Consider the following 17485-nt stretch of genomic DNA (forward strand, 5'->3'; position numbering starts at 1 on the left):
TTTTGAGCAATACGTTCCCCCTCAATTTATGCACATAATTACGTCAATCAAGGTCAACAAGACCTAGCATGTTTCTAAAATGAGAAAACTTAGCTTCCGACAGGGGTTTCGTGAAAATGTCTGCAGTTTGTTGATCTGTAGGAACATGTTCAAGACGGATTTTCTTCTGATTGACGTGTTCTCGGATGAAATGATGCCTTATTTCAATATGCTTTGTCCGAGAATGCAGAACAGGATTGTAGGATATTGCGATGACACTTGTGTTGTCGCAGAAAATTGGAGATTCATCAGCCTCAATCCCATAGTCTCTGAGCTGTTGTTGAATCCACAAAACTTGAGAGCAACAACTACCAGCTGCAAGATACTCTACTTCAGCTGTAGAAGTTGCCACAGAAGTCTGCTTCTTGCTGAACCATGTGATTAGACGATCTCCAAGGAACTGACAAGTTCCACTAGTGCTTTTTCTATCAATTTTGCATCCTGCATAATCTGCATCTGAGAAATTAATTAAATTGAAACTGGAATCCTTGGGATACCACAGTCCCACATTTTGAGTTCTCGTCAAATATTTAAGAATACGTTTAGCAGCAGTAAAATGAGAGAGTTTAGGATCAGCCTGAAATCTGCCACAGACACCAACAGCAAATTGAATGTGTGGCCTACTAGCTGTTACATATAGCAAGGAACCGATGAGTCCTCTATATGCTGTAACATCTACACTTTGGCCACCTTCATCCTTGTCCAATTTAGCTGAAGAGCTCATTGGAGTAGCTGCTGCAAAACAGTTCTCCAAACCAAATTTCTTTAGCAATTCTTTGGTGTATTTGGCCTGGTTGATGAGAGTTCCGTTTTCTAGCTGACGGATTTAAAGCCCAAGGAAGAATGTAAGTTCTCCCATCATGCTCATTTCAAACCTATCCTGCATCAACTTGGCAAATTTCTCACACAGTTTGGGGTTAGTTGACCCAAAGATAATGTCATCAACATATATCTGAACAAGTAATATATGAGAATCTTTAGCAAATCTAAACAGGGTTGTATCCACTATTTCAACAACAAAATCATGATCAAATAAGAAATTGGTTAAGGTGTCATACCAAGCTCTAGGAGCTTGTTTTAGACCATACAATTCTTTATTAAGCCTATAAACATGATTAGGTAAAACATGAGCTACGAAACCAGGGGGTTGCTCAACATATACTTCTTCATTTAATTTTCCATTTAAAAATGCACTTTTCACATCCATTTGAAAAACTTTAAAGTTCTTAAATGATGCATATGCTAGGAAGATTATGATTGCCTCTAATCTTGCAATCGGTGCAAAAGACTCATCAAAATCAATACCTTCCTCTTGTCTGTATCCTTGAGCAACTAAACGATCTTTGTTATTAATGACTAGGCCATCTTCACTAAGCTTGTTTCTAAAAACCCATCTTGTTCCTATAACTGACTTATCAGTTGGTCTAGGAGTAAGATACTATACTTTATTTCTATCAAATTAGTTTAACTCCTCTTGCATAGTATTGATCCAATCTGGATCAACTATAGCTTCACCAATTTTCTTTGGTTCAATTTGAGAAATAAATGCAGAATTGGCCATTTTATCCATCAACTGATGTCTTGTCCTTCGAGGAGAAAAAGGGTTACCAATTATCAGTTATGGTGGATGATTTCTGTTCCATCTGAAGTTGGAACCAAGGGGATTGGTCATCTGAACCGGTGACACTGCGACATCCAAACTCTCAACATCTTGTTGAACAAGAGTTTGTACATCTGATTAAGCTTCAACCGGATCAGCCACAGGATCAGATAGAGCCATCCTCTTGTCCAAGGTTTCTTCTTCTTCACTTACAGACTCAAGACTAGCCGCTTGTAGTCTGTCAGCAAGATCAATGAGTTCTTTGGATTTGCTCTCAATAGGCTCATCAAAAATTACATGAAGGGATTCTTCAACAATCTGTGTTCTTTTGTTGTATACTCTATAAGCCTTGCTTACTGATGAGTATCCCAACATGAATCCTTCATCTGCTTTAGCGTCAAAAGCAGTCAAATAAATTTTTCCATTGTTATGGATAAAACATTTACACCCAAAAATCTTAAAGTAAGAAACTGTGGGAATTCTCCCATAATACAGTTCATAGGGAGTTTTATCAAAACATTTGTTGATTATTGACCGGTTTTGAGTATAACAAGCAGTACTAATGGCTTCCGCCCAGAACCTTTGAGGAACATCTGATTCAGCAAGCATAGATCTCGCTGCTTCCTTCAAAGTTCTCACTCTTCTTTCAGCAATGCCGTTTTGCTTTGGAGTTCTGGCACTAGACAACTCGTGCCTAATCCCAGTCTCCTCAAGATAAGATGATAGATATCTGTTAGTAAATTCAGTTCCCTGATCACTTCTGATACATGTGATATTTAGAGATTTTTGATTCTGAATTCCTCTAAATATCCTAATCAAATTTTCAGCAGTTTTATCTTTTGATGGTAAAAATGCAACCCATGTAAAACGTGAAAAGTCATCAATAACAATTAAGGCAAATCTCATTCCTCCTACATTTTTTACAAGAATTGGACCAAAAAGATCCATATGTAAAACTTCTAGGATACAGTTGGATTGTGATTTCCCTTTAATTTTGAACGATGATCTGCCCTGTTTGCCTAACTGGCAAGCAGTGCAAATCTTGTCCTTTGAGAACTGAAGGTTGGGTAAACCAATAACTAAATTTTTTGAACAAATGTTGTTGATGATTTTAAAATTCAAGTGGTTCAAATGTTTATGCCATAACCATTTCTGGTTATTTTTCGCAATCATGCACATAGGATCAGATGTTTCTTTTTGCCAATTAATTTTATATGAGTTTCCTACTCTACTTCCAGTTAATAAGATGTTTCCATCTTGGTCTTTAACTAAACATGCATGAGTTTGAAAATCTACTGACAGACCATTATCACATAGTTGACTGATACTGATTAAATTATAACACAAGTTGTCAACTAGCAGCACATCATTAATGGTTAGGTTACCATGGATAATCTTACCCTTACCCATGGTCTTACCCTTCTTATTGTCACCAAATGTGATCTTAGGTCCAGAGCAGTCTAATATATCAGTAAGAAGTCGTCTGTTTCCAGTCATATGCCTAGAACATCTGCTATCAAGATACCATACAGATTCCTCTAGTCCTTCATTTATTTGTACCTACATAAATAGATATTTACAATCTTTTGGTACCCACCTTTAATTAGGTCCTCGATCAATCAGTACCTTAGGAATCCATATTTGAGTTATTCTGATGGATTTCTCATTTTGTGTTGTGATTAATGCATAAGTTTTTGACTTAGTAGATGACTTCCTGCTAGCCACTGATCCTTTAGCTTTTAAAGAAGATTTTCTTTTAAAACTCTTTGACATTGAGTCAGGTTTTAGGTTACCAGACTTATTAGCCTTTTCAAGCTTATTCTTAAGCCAGCTAACGGTTGGTGGAACATAAACTATTTCATTTTTAAAAGCCACTTCTTCATGAATAGGATCAGATTCAATGTCAGTCATACTTCCTTTGACAAAACTTATTTGCTTAAGTTTGTCATTTGCCTTTGACTTTTTGCAGGACGGGTTAGGATCATTGCTATCAAATCCCAATCCGGATCTAGATCCAGTAGGTTTCAACATGCTAATCTGATATCTGACAGCATCACCAGACCTTGCCCATGCACTAACCATGTAGTTCAGTCTCTTGTTTTCAAATGAAAGAGTTTGAATCTGTTCCTTGAGCATCTCATTCTCAGATGAGATCTCTGTTAAGTTTTCATCAAAAACATTTGATTCGGGTTCTTGCTTTGAAAAGGGAACAGTTGATTCATATTTAACTTTCATTTCATAAAAAGAGTCAACTAACTTTTTGTACTCAATAGCCATTTCATTGAGTGCATTAGTTAACTCCTCGTTTGTAAATTCTGGTGCAGAGATATCATTTACCTTAGATTGGTCATCTGCCATCGGGCATGTTACAGCTTCATTCTCTTTTTCGGTGGGAGACTCCTCAGTATCACTGTCAGCCCATCTGGATTTGTTCTGACTACAAATGAATGCGTTCTAGTTGTTCTTTGCTTGAGGGCTCACTCCATGGATCTGGCTGAGCTTATTCCATATTTCTTTTGCATTGGAACAAGACTTAATCTCACAGAACATCTTCATGTTGAGAGACTGGAACAGAATGTTCTTAGCAACATTATCCAGGTTGTTGGTCACTTTATCTTCAGTGGTCCACTCACTTCTTGGCTTTGAGATCTTTATGGGACCATCGGTGATGACACTCCACATATCATAGTCAATAGCAGTCAAGTGAGCTTGCATTTTTACCATCCACACATCATAGTTGTCCTTTGACAAAAGAGGGATTTCATTGATGCAAGACAAGCTTTGGGAACTTGATGCTTGAGAATAGAAACAAGGCTCTGATATCAATTGATAGGATCGACTTTATCAATAGAGACGGGGTCTGGCTAATGATGAAGGCTTATGAAAAACGGTTTGATAGAAATCCTGTTAGGGATTAATATCTCTTTCTATTCTACGCAAACTTGTGTAAACACTTGAAACAGATGCAAGGCGGAATTGTTTACTTGGGTTTGAAGCACAAGATAAATATGAAAAGATGACAGAAAAGAAGAACACAACAGTTTGTTCATGGATGTTCAGAGAAACTCTCATACGTCACCCCTTCTTCCAACCACCGGAAGGATTCACTATATGATGAGAATCAAATATAGTTTACACACACACTTAGCTCACTATTGAACAGAACACTTTCTGTTCAATTACAAGAAGATGAAGAATATCACTCAGCTAATGGTGTTTTGATTCTAGCTTTCTCTCTCGATTCACACACAGTACAATCAGAAAGAAGCTTCACAAAATAAATTCAGTAAGCAAGATGATTGAGTAGTCTCTCTCTGCAAAATCAGAATACTTGTTCGTAAGATTGGTTGAGGCTGATAAAATCGCTACATCGTCTGTTGCTCTTTAGATTGATTAAATACTGAGCAGGAGCTAACGGTCGAATCTTTAAGAATGATACGTGGCGCTCTTCAATTGGAAAGCCTCCATTGTACACAGTAGGATCTGAGCACAAGGATCGCGGCTGTACCGAACTGGTAGTGCGCCGAATATTCCATCAGGGATGTACCTGCAAAACGGGTAATGTGAGGGAAATTCTCTTACGTGGCATTCCTTGATTGGATGCATATAGCTGTTGTACTAATCTTCACATGAACGTGGAGCAGGAGTAGGGTACAGCTATAGCACGTGGGTAGGAGAAATGCTAGATTCAAGCGTACTACTTAAACAGAGCATCAGACGTATTTCAGTTAGACGGATTTGGGAAAATCAGTCTAATGAAATAAGTCAACTCATTCTAATGAAAAACGTCTATTAGACCGCCTGGTCTAATATAATTAGACTCGCGTCTAATTTACATAACCATTAGACGGGTACGTCTAACTCCACTGAGTTAGACTACACGTCTAATTCCGGTTCTACCTCAGACTAATCTGAATGAGTTATACTCACGTCTTACTTTCACTAATTAGACAACCCGTCTAATTCTGGTTGTACTTAAGACTAATCTGAAGGAGTTAGACTCACGTCTAACTTTCACTAATTAGACAACCCGTCTAATTATTACATAACCATTAGACCGGCACGTCTAACTCCACTGAGTTAGACTGCCACGTCTAATTCCGGTTCTACTTCAGACTAATCTGAAGGAGTTAGACTCACGTCTAACTTTCACTAATTTGACAACCTGTCTAATTATTACATAACCATTAGACCGGCACGTCTAACTCCATTGAGTTAGACTGCCACGTCTAATTCCGGTTCTACTTCAGACTAATCTGAAGGAGTTAGACTCACGTCTAACTTTCACTAATTAGACAACCCGTCTAATTATTACATAACCATTAGACCGGCACGTCTAACTCCACTGAGTTAGACTGCCACGTCTAATTCCGGTTCTACTTCAGACTAATCTGAAGGAGTTAGACTCACATCTAACTTTCACTAATTAGACAACCCGTCTAATTCTTTACGTCTATTAGACTTACACGTCTAACTCCGATGAGTTAGACTGTACGTCTAATTCTATTAGACTCACGTCTAATTCCGTGTATTCATTAGACTACCCGTCTAATTCTTACGTCTATTAGACTTACACGTCTAACTCCGATGAGTTAGACTGTACGTCTAATTCTATTAGACTCATGTCTAATTCCGTGTATTCATTAGACCATCTGTCTAATTCTTTACACATCTATTAGACTTACACGTCTAACTCCGATGAGTTAGACTGTACGATTAATTCTATTAGACTTGCGTCTAATTCCGTGTATTCATTAGACTACCCGTCTAATTCTTTACGTCTATTAGACTTACACGTCTAACTCTGATGAGTTAGACTGTACGTCTAATTCTATTAGACTCACGTCTAATTCCGTTTATTCATTAGACCATCCGTCTAATTCTTTACACATCTATTAGACTTACACGTCTAACTCCGATGAGTTAGACTGTACGTCTAATTCTATTAGACTTGCGTCTAATTCCGCGTATTCATTAGACTACCCGTCTAATTCTTTACGTCTATTAGACTTACACGTCTAACTCCGATGAGTTAGACTGTACGTCTAATTCTATTAGACTCACGTCTAATTCATGTGTCTATTAGACTGCCCGTCTAACTCCGCTGAGTTAGACTGTGCGTCTAATTCCATTAGACCTGCGTCTAACTTTATGCGAATGGAGATCAAAATCGGTCTAATGACCCTCATTAGATCCAAGTCTAATAACATGTTGTCTTAATACACCTATATAAAAACTCATAAATTATTTCATCATCAAAATATCAGTGGGTAAATTATTTCAACACTTAGTTAAAATAATTTGACCCAACACTTAATCAAGAACAATTTATTGTTCCCAGTCTTCCGAGCATACAACTATTCAAGCTTGTTCCACAAAGTACGAGCATGTGTCTCCCCAATAATATGATTCAGCACGTTATCCTCCACCCATTGCCGAATATATCCACAAACCTATCTAGGCAAAATAGTCCATTCTGATCAGTTTTATTCTCAGGTTTATTGGTAGCAAAAACAGGTAAGTAATAATCTTTCACATATATGAGATCTTCCATTTTTGCCTTCCAAACATGAAAATTAGAACCATTCAAATTAATCATCCTACTTGTATTAGTTCCCATCGATCAAAAAGTTCAATTCATAAATAAGCAACCAAGGCTCTGATACCACTTTGATGGAAATGCACCACAACGGTAAACAACAAATGCGGAATTTATCCTTTGTTTGGCAACACTTTCCCAAACCGTTTAAACCTGTGAGAAAGCTAACAAATAGGTATGAAAAATACAATCAACACAGCCCTAAAACAATGAGTAACATACCAAGCAAACACACACAAACAACACAGAATTTTAGCGTGGAAAACCCCTCAATGGGTAAAAATCACGGGACACCTAGTGCCGCTTAAAATCCACTATCACCAGCAAGAGAGCAATACAAAAGTTTTCTCTAGACAATACTAGAGGCATACAAATTCATAATACCCTTGGAAACATGCACATCAAGGATATAGAAACAATCAAAGAACAAGAAAGGAAGAATATCACCAAAAATAACTACTACTGTTCCAGAAACGAAACTCCGACCTCCAGACCTTAGAATCCGATCTCCACCGTCCAGAATGTTGGCCCAGCAGTTGTGAAGCTGTTGTCCAAAAATTAGGACGATCCAACGATGCAAACTCCGGCGATCATCAAAACACTAAGACTGCTGGAACTTGAAGTTTTTTCCCTCATTTCTTTCTTGATTTTCTCTCTCTTTCTTTTGTTTTTATTTCTTGCAAAGGAAGTTTTCTCCCCTTTTATATTGCTCCCAAATAAGTGAATTAAGTGGGGCCCAAAATGGGACTATTTGCTGGGCTTTTCGTCGTGACTAAGGAAACAAAAAAACCCAACAATTCTGTCCTTATACGACAGAACACACAGAATAATTATCCTTCTTGTCTTTTATTGGTCAAACGCTATGGAATATATCAACTGCTGAAGTGAGAATTTGTTTAGTAGTTTTTCAGTAGGTTTATTCTATTTGTTTCTTTACTGGAACAAAAGTGGATAATGGTTGTTCTTCTTATTGTTCCTATATATATGCTACAGAGTGGTAAGACTAATTTATCATTTTCTCGATTGGGTGTGATTTTGTGCCTTGTCAATCATTTTTAGCTAGAAAGATGATTGCATAAATGATTTATGATTCATACGTTATTAATTGTTTCAATAACGTAATTTTTTCTGCTATATGATTATTTATAGGAATTTGAAATTGTTTATGAGTTTCCGTCATTCTATTTCCTTGGCTTATTAAATCAATTTTATGGTTGATATCTTTTCCATATTTTATCCTCGTGGAATCCAATGTTGTCTCTTGCATGCGACATCTTAAGAAAATTCTATGAAGCATTTGTACTGTATTCTTTTGGGAGCTACTTGATTGCATGTCTCGGTGAGTGTTATGATATCACACTTCGGTTTTTCTTCTAATAAGCATTGAACTCTGGTTCTTTAATTTGATTGCATGTATTAGGAAAGAGAGCATTGCCAAATATTACCATCTTCTTGCATTTAATAAAGGGATTTGTCATTGCTTTCAATTGTGTGTGATCATTCTAAACCGTAAAGATGGAATTTAGTCCTTAAATGAAAACTGGACACTGTTGATGATAGGCTTTGTTTGTTCAAATTCTTGGTAAGACTGTTTATGTTTACACATTGGTTCACGGGCCATGTCTACATGCTTATTACATGAAAGAAATATACATTCATGTTTTGATCTTTTCCTCGAAATCTCAATTGATGATTATTGTAATTGTATTGAATTTTATTTGTCAAGCGGATACAGTCATTCATGTTTTTGTTTCAGTGTGTAATTTGAAATATGCTGCAGGAACTAAATGAATCGAGAATGAACTTCCTACTAGAATTCAAGAACTGAAGCAGGTATGAGTTGTTTTCATTTTGTTCTTTCTTAGTGTTATTGATAAAACAGTTTGATTGATTCTATAATCTCGGAAACTCTTGTCTTAAAAATCTCGAGGTTTAGAAATTTCAATCTCGGTTTACGGGTTAGAAATCTTTTTCAAATAAAATAATATTTTAAAAGATTTTAAACAAATCCTGACAACCTTGAAATTAATTATAAAAATAATTAATTTGAGTTCAAGTTTAAATAATATTTAGATTTTCATAATAAAATTAAAATTTGATCTTTGGAAATTTGTGTTTAAATTAATGAAAAATAATTAACTTAAAAGATTTTATTTGAAACAGAGTGGCTAACTAATTTTTAGTTTTTTTTTAATTAATAAAAATGTATACGTATACAAACATATTTTTTTCAAAGTTTGGTGTTACTCGTAATAGGGCTTTCGCGCTTCATCCTTTGTACCCGTTTTAAAAATGGTATTTACTTTATAAATTTTTTGCTTTTGAAAATTGATTGTATAACGTTTTATTCTAACCAATTATTCTTCTGGTCCTAGACATGCACATATTTTTGTGAATTTAAAATTGTAACAACAATATTTAAATGTCGGTAATTGTTGCTAATGATGATGAGTAAGGAGGAATATACTTGAAGAACATTAGTAGTTAAAGGTATTAGGGTTTAAACACAAATCTCAAACAAGTCCTTATCAAAATATTTTTGTGGGAAATATCCCAAAAGTATTTTGAAATCATTTGATATTTTTTGGGGGATTTTTAGAAAATGGTTTGAAGTCCCAAAATTACAAAAATAATTTTGAAAAATAAAAGTGCAACCAAACAGACCCTAGGACCAGTGTCCTTAGTCTTGAGTGTGTTTTTATCGGTCGAAGTTAAAGCCCTTAGTCCTAGGCCAGGAGTCCCTCGGTCGGGGTCAAGATTCTCAGTCGGGTGTTAAAGCCTCCCGGTCCTGAGGCTAAAATCTCCAGTCGGACCTCTCGGTCCTATGTACGAAAAAACCTAGGTCGGACCTCTCGGTCTTGGTCGAACCTTCCAGTCCTCAAAATCATCAAAATTACAGGTTTTTAAATTTTGATTGAGGCTTGAATTCTTTGATCCAATGTCTTAGGTAACTTCACAAAGCTCCCAAGAACATCATGAACATCATCCCAATGTATCATTCGACCTGTGTGATTTTCAGTTTATTCAAAACAGTTTGTAGGCCAAAAATCAAGTTTTTGGTTTTAGAGTTTAATGAAGTGTAATGAGTTTGCCAATATCTTTCTTATACTTCATATGATTGATTGGTATCAAAACAAGAACACTAGATGGTTTCTCATACATATCAAAAAGAGCTTTCATCAGGTGGTCTTCTCATTTTCTACGTTGTGAGCAAAAGTCTTGGCTAGCGTCAATCGGACAATTCTCAAAACCTGTTTATCAAAGAGTTTTCATTCAGCTTTATCCATCTTCTCTAGTTTCTCACTCAAAAGAACATGAAACCTTTTTTCATAGAGATAATTCTCAATTTGCATCCTCTAGAATACATAATATGTTCCATCAAATCTTTCAATCCCGTGTCCTTTACTATTCTTGCTTGCCATCGTTTTCAATGATCTGATCTAGTCTAACATCGCTCTAATACCATTTGTTATAATTTGGATCCCCAAATCTGACCTACTTGAAACGATATGTAAAAATGTATGAAAAGAATAACATAAGATAACACATATTTATAGTGGTTCTCTCAAATGAGTTATGTCCACTTCAGCCGCCACCGTATTTTAATATGAAGAAGAAGAAATATAGAGTGTTTTGCCACACATTTTATCTCTAGAATTATGTATTTCCATGTAAACCTTTAACAATAACATTTTTATAGGGTAAACATTCAAGTAATAAATTTAAATAACTCATGGTCAGGCTCAACCCAAACTAGGGGTGAGCAAACGGGTAAACCCAACCCGTATTACCTAACTCATATTCAACCCAAATTAAATTTACCCAACTCATAACCCAACCCATATTATTTACTAATATGGGTTGGGTAACCCAAATTATTATTATTTTTTATTTTTCATTTAACATGTATTTGACTCATTTAACACATTTTAATCTATTTAACACGTTTTGACATTTTAACACGTTTACCACATTTTTCACGTTTTTGGCACGTTTAACACGTTTTTGACACGTTTTTTTACGTTTTTGACACGTTTAATACGTTTTTCACACATCTAACACGTTTAACACGTTTTTGACACGTTTAACATATTTTTGACACGTTTAACACGTTTTTGGCACGTTTAACACATTTTGACACGTTTTCATGTTTTTGGTATGTTTAACATGATTAACACGTTTTGACACGTTTTTCATGATGATGACACATTTAACATATTTTGACATATTTTCACGTTTTTAGCACGTTTAACACGTTTTGACACGTTTCACATGTTTTTCACGTTTTTCATATTCTTGACACGTTTAACACGTTTTTAACACTTTTAACACATTTTGGGCACTTTTAACACATTTTGACATGTTTTTCATGTTTTTAGCACGTTTAACATGTTTTTCATATTTTAGACATATTTAACATGTTTTTAACATTTATAACACATTTTCACACGTTTTTCACGTTTTGGCACGTTTAACACGTTTTGACACATTTAATACGTTTTTGGCACGTTTTGACACGTTTAACACATTTAACATGTTTTTCATATTTTTGGCACGTTTAATACATTTTTTACACATTTAATGTGCCAAACGTGAAAAATGTATTAAATGTGCCAAAAACGTGAAAACGTGTTAAATGTGCCAAAAACGTGTTAAACATGTCAAAAATGTGTTAAATGTGCCAAAAACATATTAAAACTTGTCAAAACGTGTTAACATGCAAAAACCATGTTAAATATGTCAAAAATATGTTTAATGTGCAAACACGTGTTAAATGTGTTAAAATGTCAAAAACGTGTTAAACATGCCAAAAATATATTAAACGTGCAAAAAATGTGAAAACGTGCAAAAATGTGAAAAATGTGTTAAATGTACCAAAACATGTTAAATGTGCTAAAAATATGTTAAATGAGCCAAAAACGTGTTAAACGTGTTCAACATGTCAAAAACGTGTTAAACGTGCCAAAAATGGAAAAACGTGTTAACATGTGAAAAACGTGTCAAATATGTCAAAAACGTGTTAATAATGCCAAAAACATGAAAAACATGTTAAACGTGTGAAAACGTGTTAAACGTGTGAAAAACATGTTAAACGTGTGAAAAACGTGTTAAACATATCAAAAATGTGTTAAACGTGTTAAAATCTCAAAAATGTATTAAACGTGCCAAAAATGTGAAAACTGTGTTAACGTGCCAAAAACGTGAAAACCGTGTTAAACTTATCAAAAACATGTTAAATATGTCAAAAACGTTTTAAATGTGCCAAAACGTGAAAAACGTGTTAAACTTGTCAAAAATGTATTAAACATGTCAAAAACATGTTAAACGTGACAAAAACGTGAAAACGTGTGATTAGTGTGAAAAACGTGTTAAACATGTCAAAAACGTGTTAAACGTGCCAAAAACGTGTTAAACGTGTCAAAAACGTGAAAACATGCCAAAAACGTAAAACGTGTTAAACAAGTGAAAAATGTGTTATAAGTGTGACAACGTCTTAAAAATATTAAAAACGTGTGAAAAACGTGTTCGACTTAAAGTTGGAAGATGGTTAGTTTATATTGGATTAATAATAGAGAATTAAATTAAATTTATATAATTTGGGTAATTTGGGTAACCGTAACCCAACCCAAATTAAATCCAACCCATACTCAACCCAACCCAAATTAACCAACCCGAATTAATATTTTGGGTTTGGGTTAGGGTTGGGTTTGGGTAAACTCAAATTATGCTCACCCCTAACCCAAACTCAAACCCTATAAACTCCAATTAACTTTTTAGAGTTTATTAGAAGTGTAGACTACATAACTCAACCATACTTATACCTAGTAGTGAAGCTACATATGAGACAAAGGTAGACTATAACCCAGGATAAATGTGTTAAAACTTCATATATATATATATATATATATATATATATATATATCTTTATCTTTATTCTTATCCTTATCCTTATCCTTATCCTTATCCCTATCCCTATCCCTATCCCTATCCTTATCCCTATCCCTATCCCTATCCCTATCCCTATCCCTATCCCTATCCCTATCCCTATCCCTATCCCTATCCCTATCCCTATCCCTATCCCTATCCCTATCCCTATCCCTATCCCAGTGACTTTGATAGTCAATTCAATAACAAAGTAAAAATTTTCCATTTTTATGCCTTTGAAATTTTAGTTATAAATTAAAGTGTTGAGATGCTAAATATTTAATGCTTCCCAAATAAATAGAAAAAACTAATCCTCTTGTAAATATTAAATTATTTTGATTGTCACTTAATCTAAGACATAATTTTATTTGAGGTTCATTTTAACAAAGAGATGTTTAAATTTTCTTTTCAACTGGAGGCATATTAAAATAACAATTTCACCATTTTAAGAAATAATACTGGAATAACCATTTATCATAATTTTGCAAAAAATTAAGGTTAGAAGAGGAAGCATTAGTTTTAAATCTAAATAACGATATGTTATTTCAAAGTTTTAAAGACAAAACCAACAACTCAAATATAATAGTAAATATATTACCTCGTAATCATAATTATCATAAAAAAAAAAAGTATATAATAATATTAAGCTAACGAAAAATAGAATTAGAACATATATGATAATATGATAATAGTAGACCAAAATAATAATACATAAATATTTATATCAATGTCGAATATCGAGTAGTAAACAAACATCACTAGAATGATTACTAGAATGATTAGTAAACTAAACATAATAAGTAAATTTAAACAGTAATAAATTAAAAAATATTCAATAAATATTTATGCAGTTTATTTTAAATTAGTTTTAAATTATTTTAAAAATTCATAAAATAATATAAATTTAAACAGTTATGTTGATTTGGTTATATTATTTAAACAAAATTTAAATTGATTATAAAATAAATATTCGACCCTATAATAATTAATCGAATATAGCAAGCCATTTATTTGGAAATTAGTGTATTATTTATTCTTCTAAAACGCTTTATAGGCATTAATATCTTATAATAGTTTTCTCAAGTGTCTACTCACTTGTTAATAAGTTTTTGGTAAAGATTTTGTGTTTTGTTCTTATCTTCATGTTTTGTGTATTTTTCTATATTTTCACCATACTAGGCTGAAATTCAATAACTAGATTTTCAATTTTTTTATATAGTTAGCCTTCATTTATTTAAAACATAAAGAATTTAACTTTTCATATTTTCTTAACTTAATTTCTCTTCAACTATATAATTTTAAATACATAAATTTACTATTTAAATCGAGTATTCTCATCACTTTTTAAATTTCGTATATTTATTTTATTTTAGTAGAAGTATTCGTGAATCGATTCAATTAATATGTTCATTTATTACTCGTAATAATGCAATACCTATATATAATGTTTATAATCTTGACAAAAAAAAATCATGAATTCGCCTTTGTCTATTCCCAAATTTTGTCGCATTCAGTCCCGATGATTTCTACATATTCAATCCATCAGATGGAAAGACAAGTCACTATCAATAAATTAGTGTGTTGTCTTTTACATTACATATTTTCTATATAATTTATTAATTAATATCACATGATAAATATACTTGACATATCTAATTTATTAAAATATTATTGTTTTATATTTTGTAGAGTTAGTCTAACTTATAAAACAATGTCATTATCGGGTTATGTTGCTCATAAGTTAAGTAAGAATAAACCGGAAAATGGATCTGATATTGGTTGGGAGTATGGAATTGATGTTGATAGCAATTCTAAGAAAGTAAAATGCAAATTTTGCCCTAAAATATTCTCGGGTGGAAAATATTGTTTCAAACATCATTTAGCTTGTACACACAAAGATGTTGAGCCTTGTATTAGTGTTCCTGATGATGTGAAATTAAAGATTAGAGATTTTTTATCGAAAAATGATGAGGCAAAACAAAGAAAAAGACAAAAAGATATTTATGAGAATGAAGATGATAAAGGAGAGGATATGCAAATTGTTTCAAAATATTTTGACAAAGGTGCAAGACAATCTTTTATAAAGAGATCAAATGTACAAAAAACAGTGAGTGAAATATTTAAGAAAGATTTAAGAAAAAATGCTTGTTAAATGATCTCTCGTTTTCTCTATACTAGTGCCATTCCTTTTTATGTTGTGAAAAATCCTTATTTTGAAAAAGCACTTGAGATGGTTGCTAGACATGGTCTAGGATTTAAGCCACCTACTTATCATGAAGTACGAGTGAAATATCTAAAGAAAGAGGTGGAACTAACACACGAGTTGCTGAGAGATTTTAAGATAGAATGGAGAAAACAGGTTGCTCAATTATGTCAAATGGTTGGACTGATAATAAAAGACATTCCATATGTAATATTTTGGTTAACAGTCCTAAAGGAACGATTTTTTAACTTCCATTGATACTTCCGACATTTTTAAGACATTGGATAAGATATTTCAAATGTTAGATGCAATTTGTAGAAGAAGTTGGAGAAGAGAATGTTGTTCAAATAGTTAGGGACTATGATGCTAATTACAAATTAGCTAGTGAATTGTTGATGGAAAAAAGAAAAATGTTATATTGGACTCCTTGTGCTTCTCATTGTATTGATCTCATATTAGAAGATTTTGAGAAAAAGATACATGTCCATACCTTGACAATTGAGAATGCCAAAAGCATAACAAGGTATATATACTCTAGAACTCTACTTATATCTATGTTACGACATTTTACTACTGGAAGAAACCTAATTAGACCAGCAAAGACAAGATTTGCCACCTCATATCTCATGTTAGGGAGTTTTATTAACTTAAAAGTTCCATTAATGACTATGTTTAGTTCAAGAAATTGGAGATCAAGTTCATTCTCGAGTATGGTTGATCGAAATAAAATTGAGGCAATGGTTATTGGTAGTCAATTATGTTCAAATATAATTACATGTCTCAAAGCTACGAGACCTCTAATTAAAGTACTTAGAATGGTGGATTCAAATGTTAAGCCTACCATGGATTTTATTTATGAACAAATGGATGAAGCTAAAGAAAAGATTAGAGTGAACTTCAACAATATAAAGAGAAAGTAAGTAACATTTGTATTTATTTATTTTATTATATAAAATATTCATTTGTTTATGTATTCATAATATATTGTTTGTCTTCATTTTAGTTATGAACTTATTTGGAAGATCATTGATGAACAATGGAAAATTCAACTCCATAAATCCTTACATGCTACTGGTTATTATCTAAATCCTCAGTATCATTATAGTTGTGATTTTAAATCCAATTTTCAGATTAAAAATGGTTTATATAGTTGTATTGAAAGGATGATAACCGATGAAAATATGATAAGTAAGATAGATAGTCATCTTGAATCATTTAAAAATGCAAGAGGATTATTTGGTTCTAAATTTGCAAAAATAGAAATAAACACAAAGTCTCCAGTTGAATGGTGGAATTCTTATGGTGATGAATGTCTAGAGCTACAAATGTTTGCTATTAGAATACTTATTCTTATTTGCAGTTCATCTGGATGTGAACGGAATTGGAGTGCATTTGAAATGGTATGTTTTTATTTTACATATATTTAATTTTTTTGTTTATATTCAAAGTTTAATATTAGAACATTAATATTCTTCTTTGCTTACAGATGCATACAAAGCGTAGAAATTGTGTACATCAACTGAAAAAAATAATGACTTGGTATTTGTTATGTACAACATGAAGTTAAATGACAAACAAGTATTAAAAAAATACGTTGAAGATGTTTTTTCTGATGATGAATGGATAACTGAAGAAAATGATACGTATAATTCATCGTCATCTCAAAAACGTTTATTTATAGAGAGTATTGAATGCAGAGAAAACGAAGAAGAAATATGCGAGGAAGATGGTGAAAAAGAAGGAGTAGAAAGAGATGATGGTGATGAAGTTGATGATGCTATAGATGATTTAGACAATTTTGATATTAGCATTGAGACAAATATTGATGATTTAATTTCTTGATTTAAAAGTTGGTTATGCACAATTTATTAAGCATTTTGAATGATTTGTATTTATTAAGTTTAAAATATTTTGAATGATTTATAATTTAATAGTTAATATTATTTATAAGTAACTCTTACGAGTTTACAATACGAGTTTACAATGGTCTAACGATTTTATGTAAACTCTCGACTTTGACATCCTTGGTCCATCTCTTACCATATTCAGTCCATCTCCGACCATACCCAAGTTCTCCATCTTCATATCCTAAACTTTCCAATTTTCACTCTCCCCCAAA

The 17485-nt window shown here is 33.0% G+C and overlaps 1 protein-coding gene across 1 annotated transcript; it reads left to right on the forward strand.

Annotated features, from left to right (window-relative positions):
• Positions 1-14874: 14874 nt before the first annotated feature.
• LOC124917400 lies at positions 14875-17208 on the forward strand. Its single transcript, XM_047457847.1, has 5 exons — positions 14875-15226; positions 15386-15522; positions 15672-15889; positions 16727-16766; positions 16930-17208. Exons 1-5 carry the CDS (start codon positions 14875-14877, stop codon positions 17206-17208), a joined length of 1026 nt encoding a protein of 341 aa, XP_047313803.1.
• The last annotated feature ends 277 nt before the right edge of the window (positions 17209-17485 follow it).

The sequence above is a fragment of the Impatiens glandulifera genome, unplaced genomic scaffold (assembly GCF_907164915.1).
Source record: "Impatiens glandulifera unplaced genomic scaffold, dImpGla2.1, whole genome shotgun sequence".
Classification (NCBI taxonomy): domain Eukaryota; kingdom Viridiplantae; phylum Streptophyta; class Magnoliopsida; order Ericales; family Balsaminaceae; genus Impatiens; species Impatiens glandulifera.

Coding starts and splice junctions, on each gene's coding strand:
- LOC124917400 (XM_047457847.1), top strand. CDS start 14,875: ATGTCATTATCGGGTTATGTTGCTCATAAGTTAAGTAAGAATAAACCG. Junction 15,523..15,671: donor AGATAGAATGGAGAAAACAG/GTTGCTCAATTA, acceptor TTCAAATGTTAG/ATGCAATTTGTAGAAGAAGT. Junction 15,890..16,726: donor AATGCCAAAAGCATAACAAG/GTATATATACTC, acceptor TCTTATTTGCAG/TTCATCTGGATGTGAACGGA.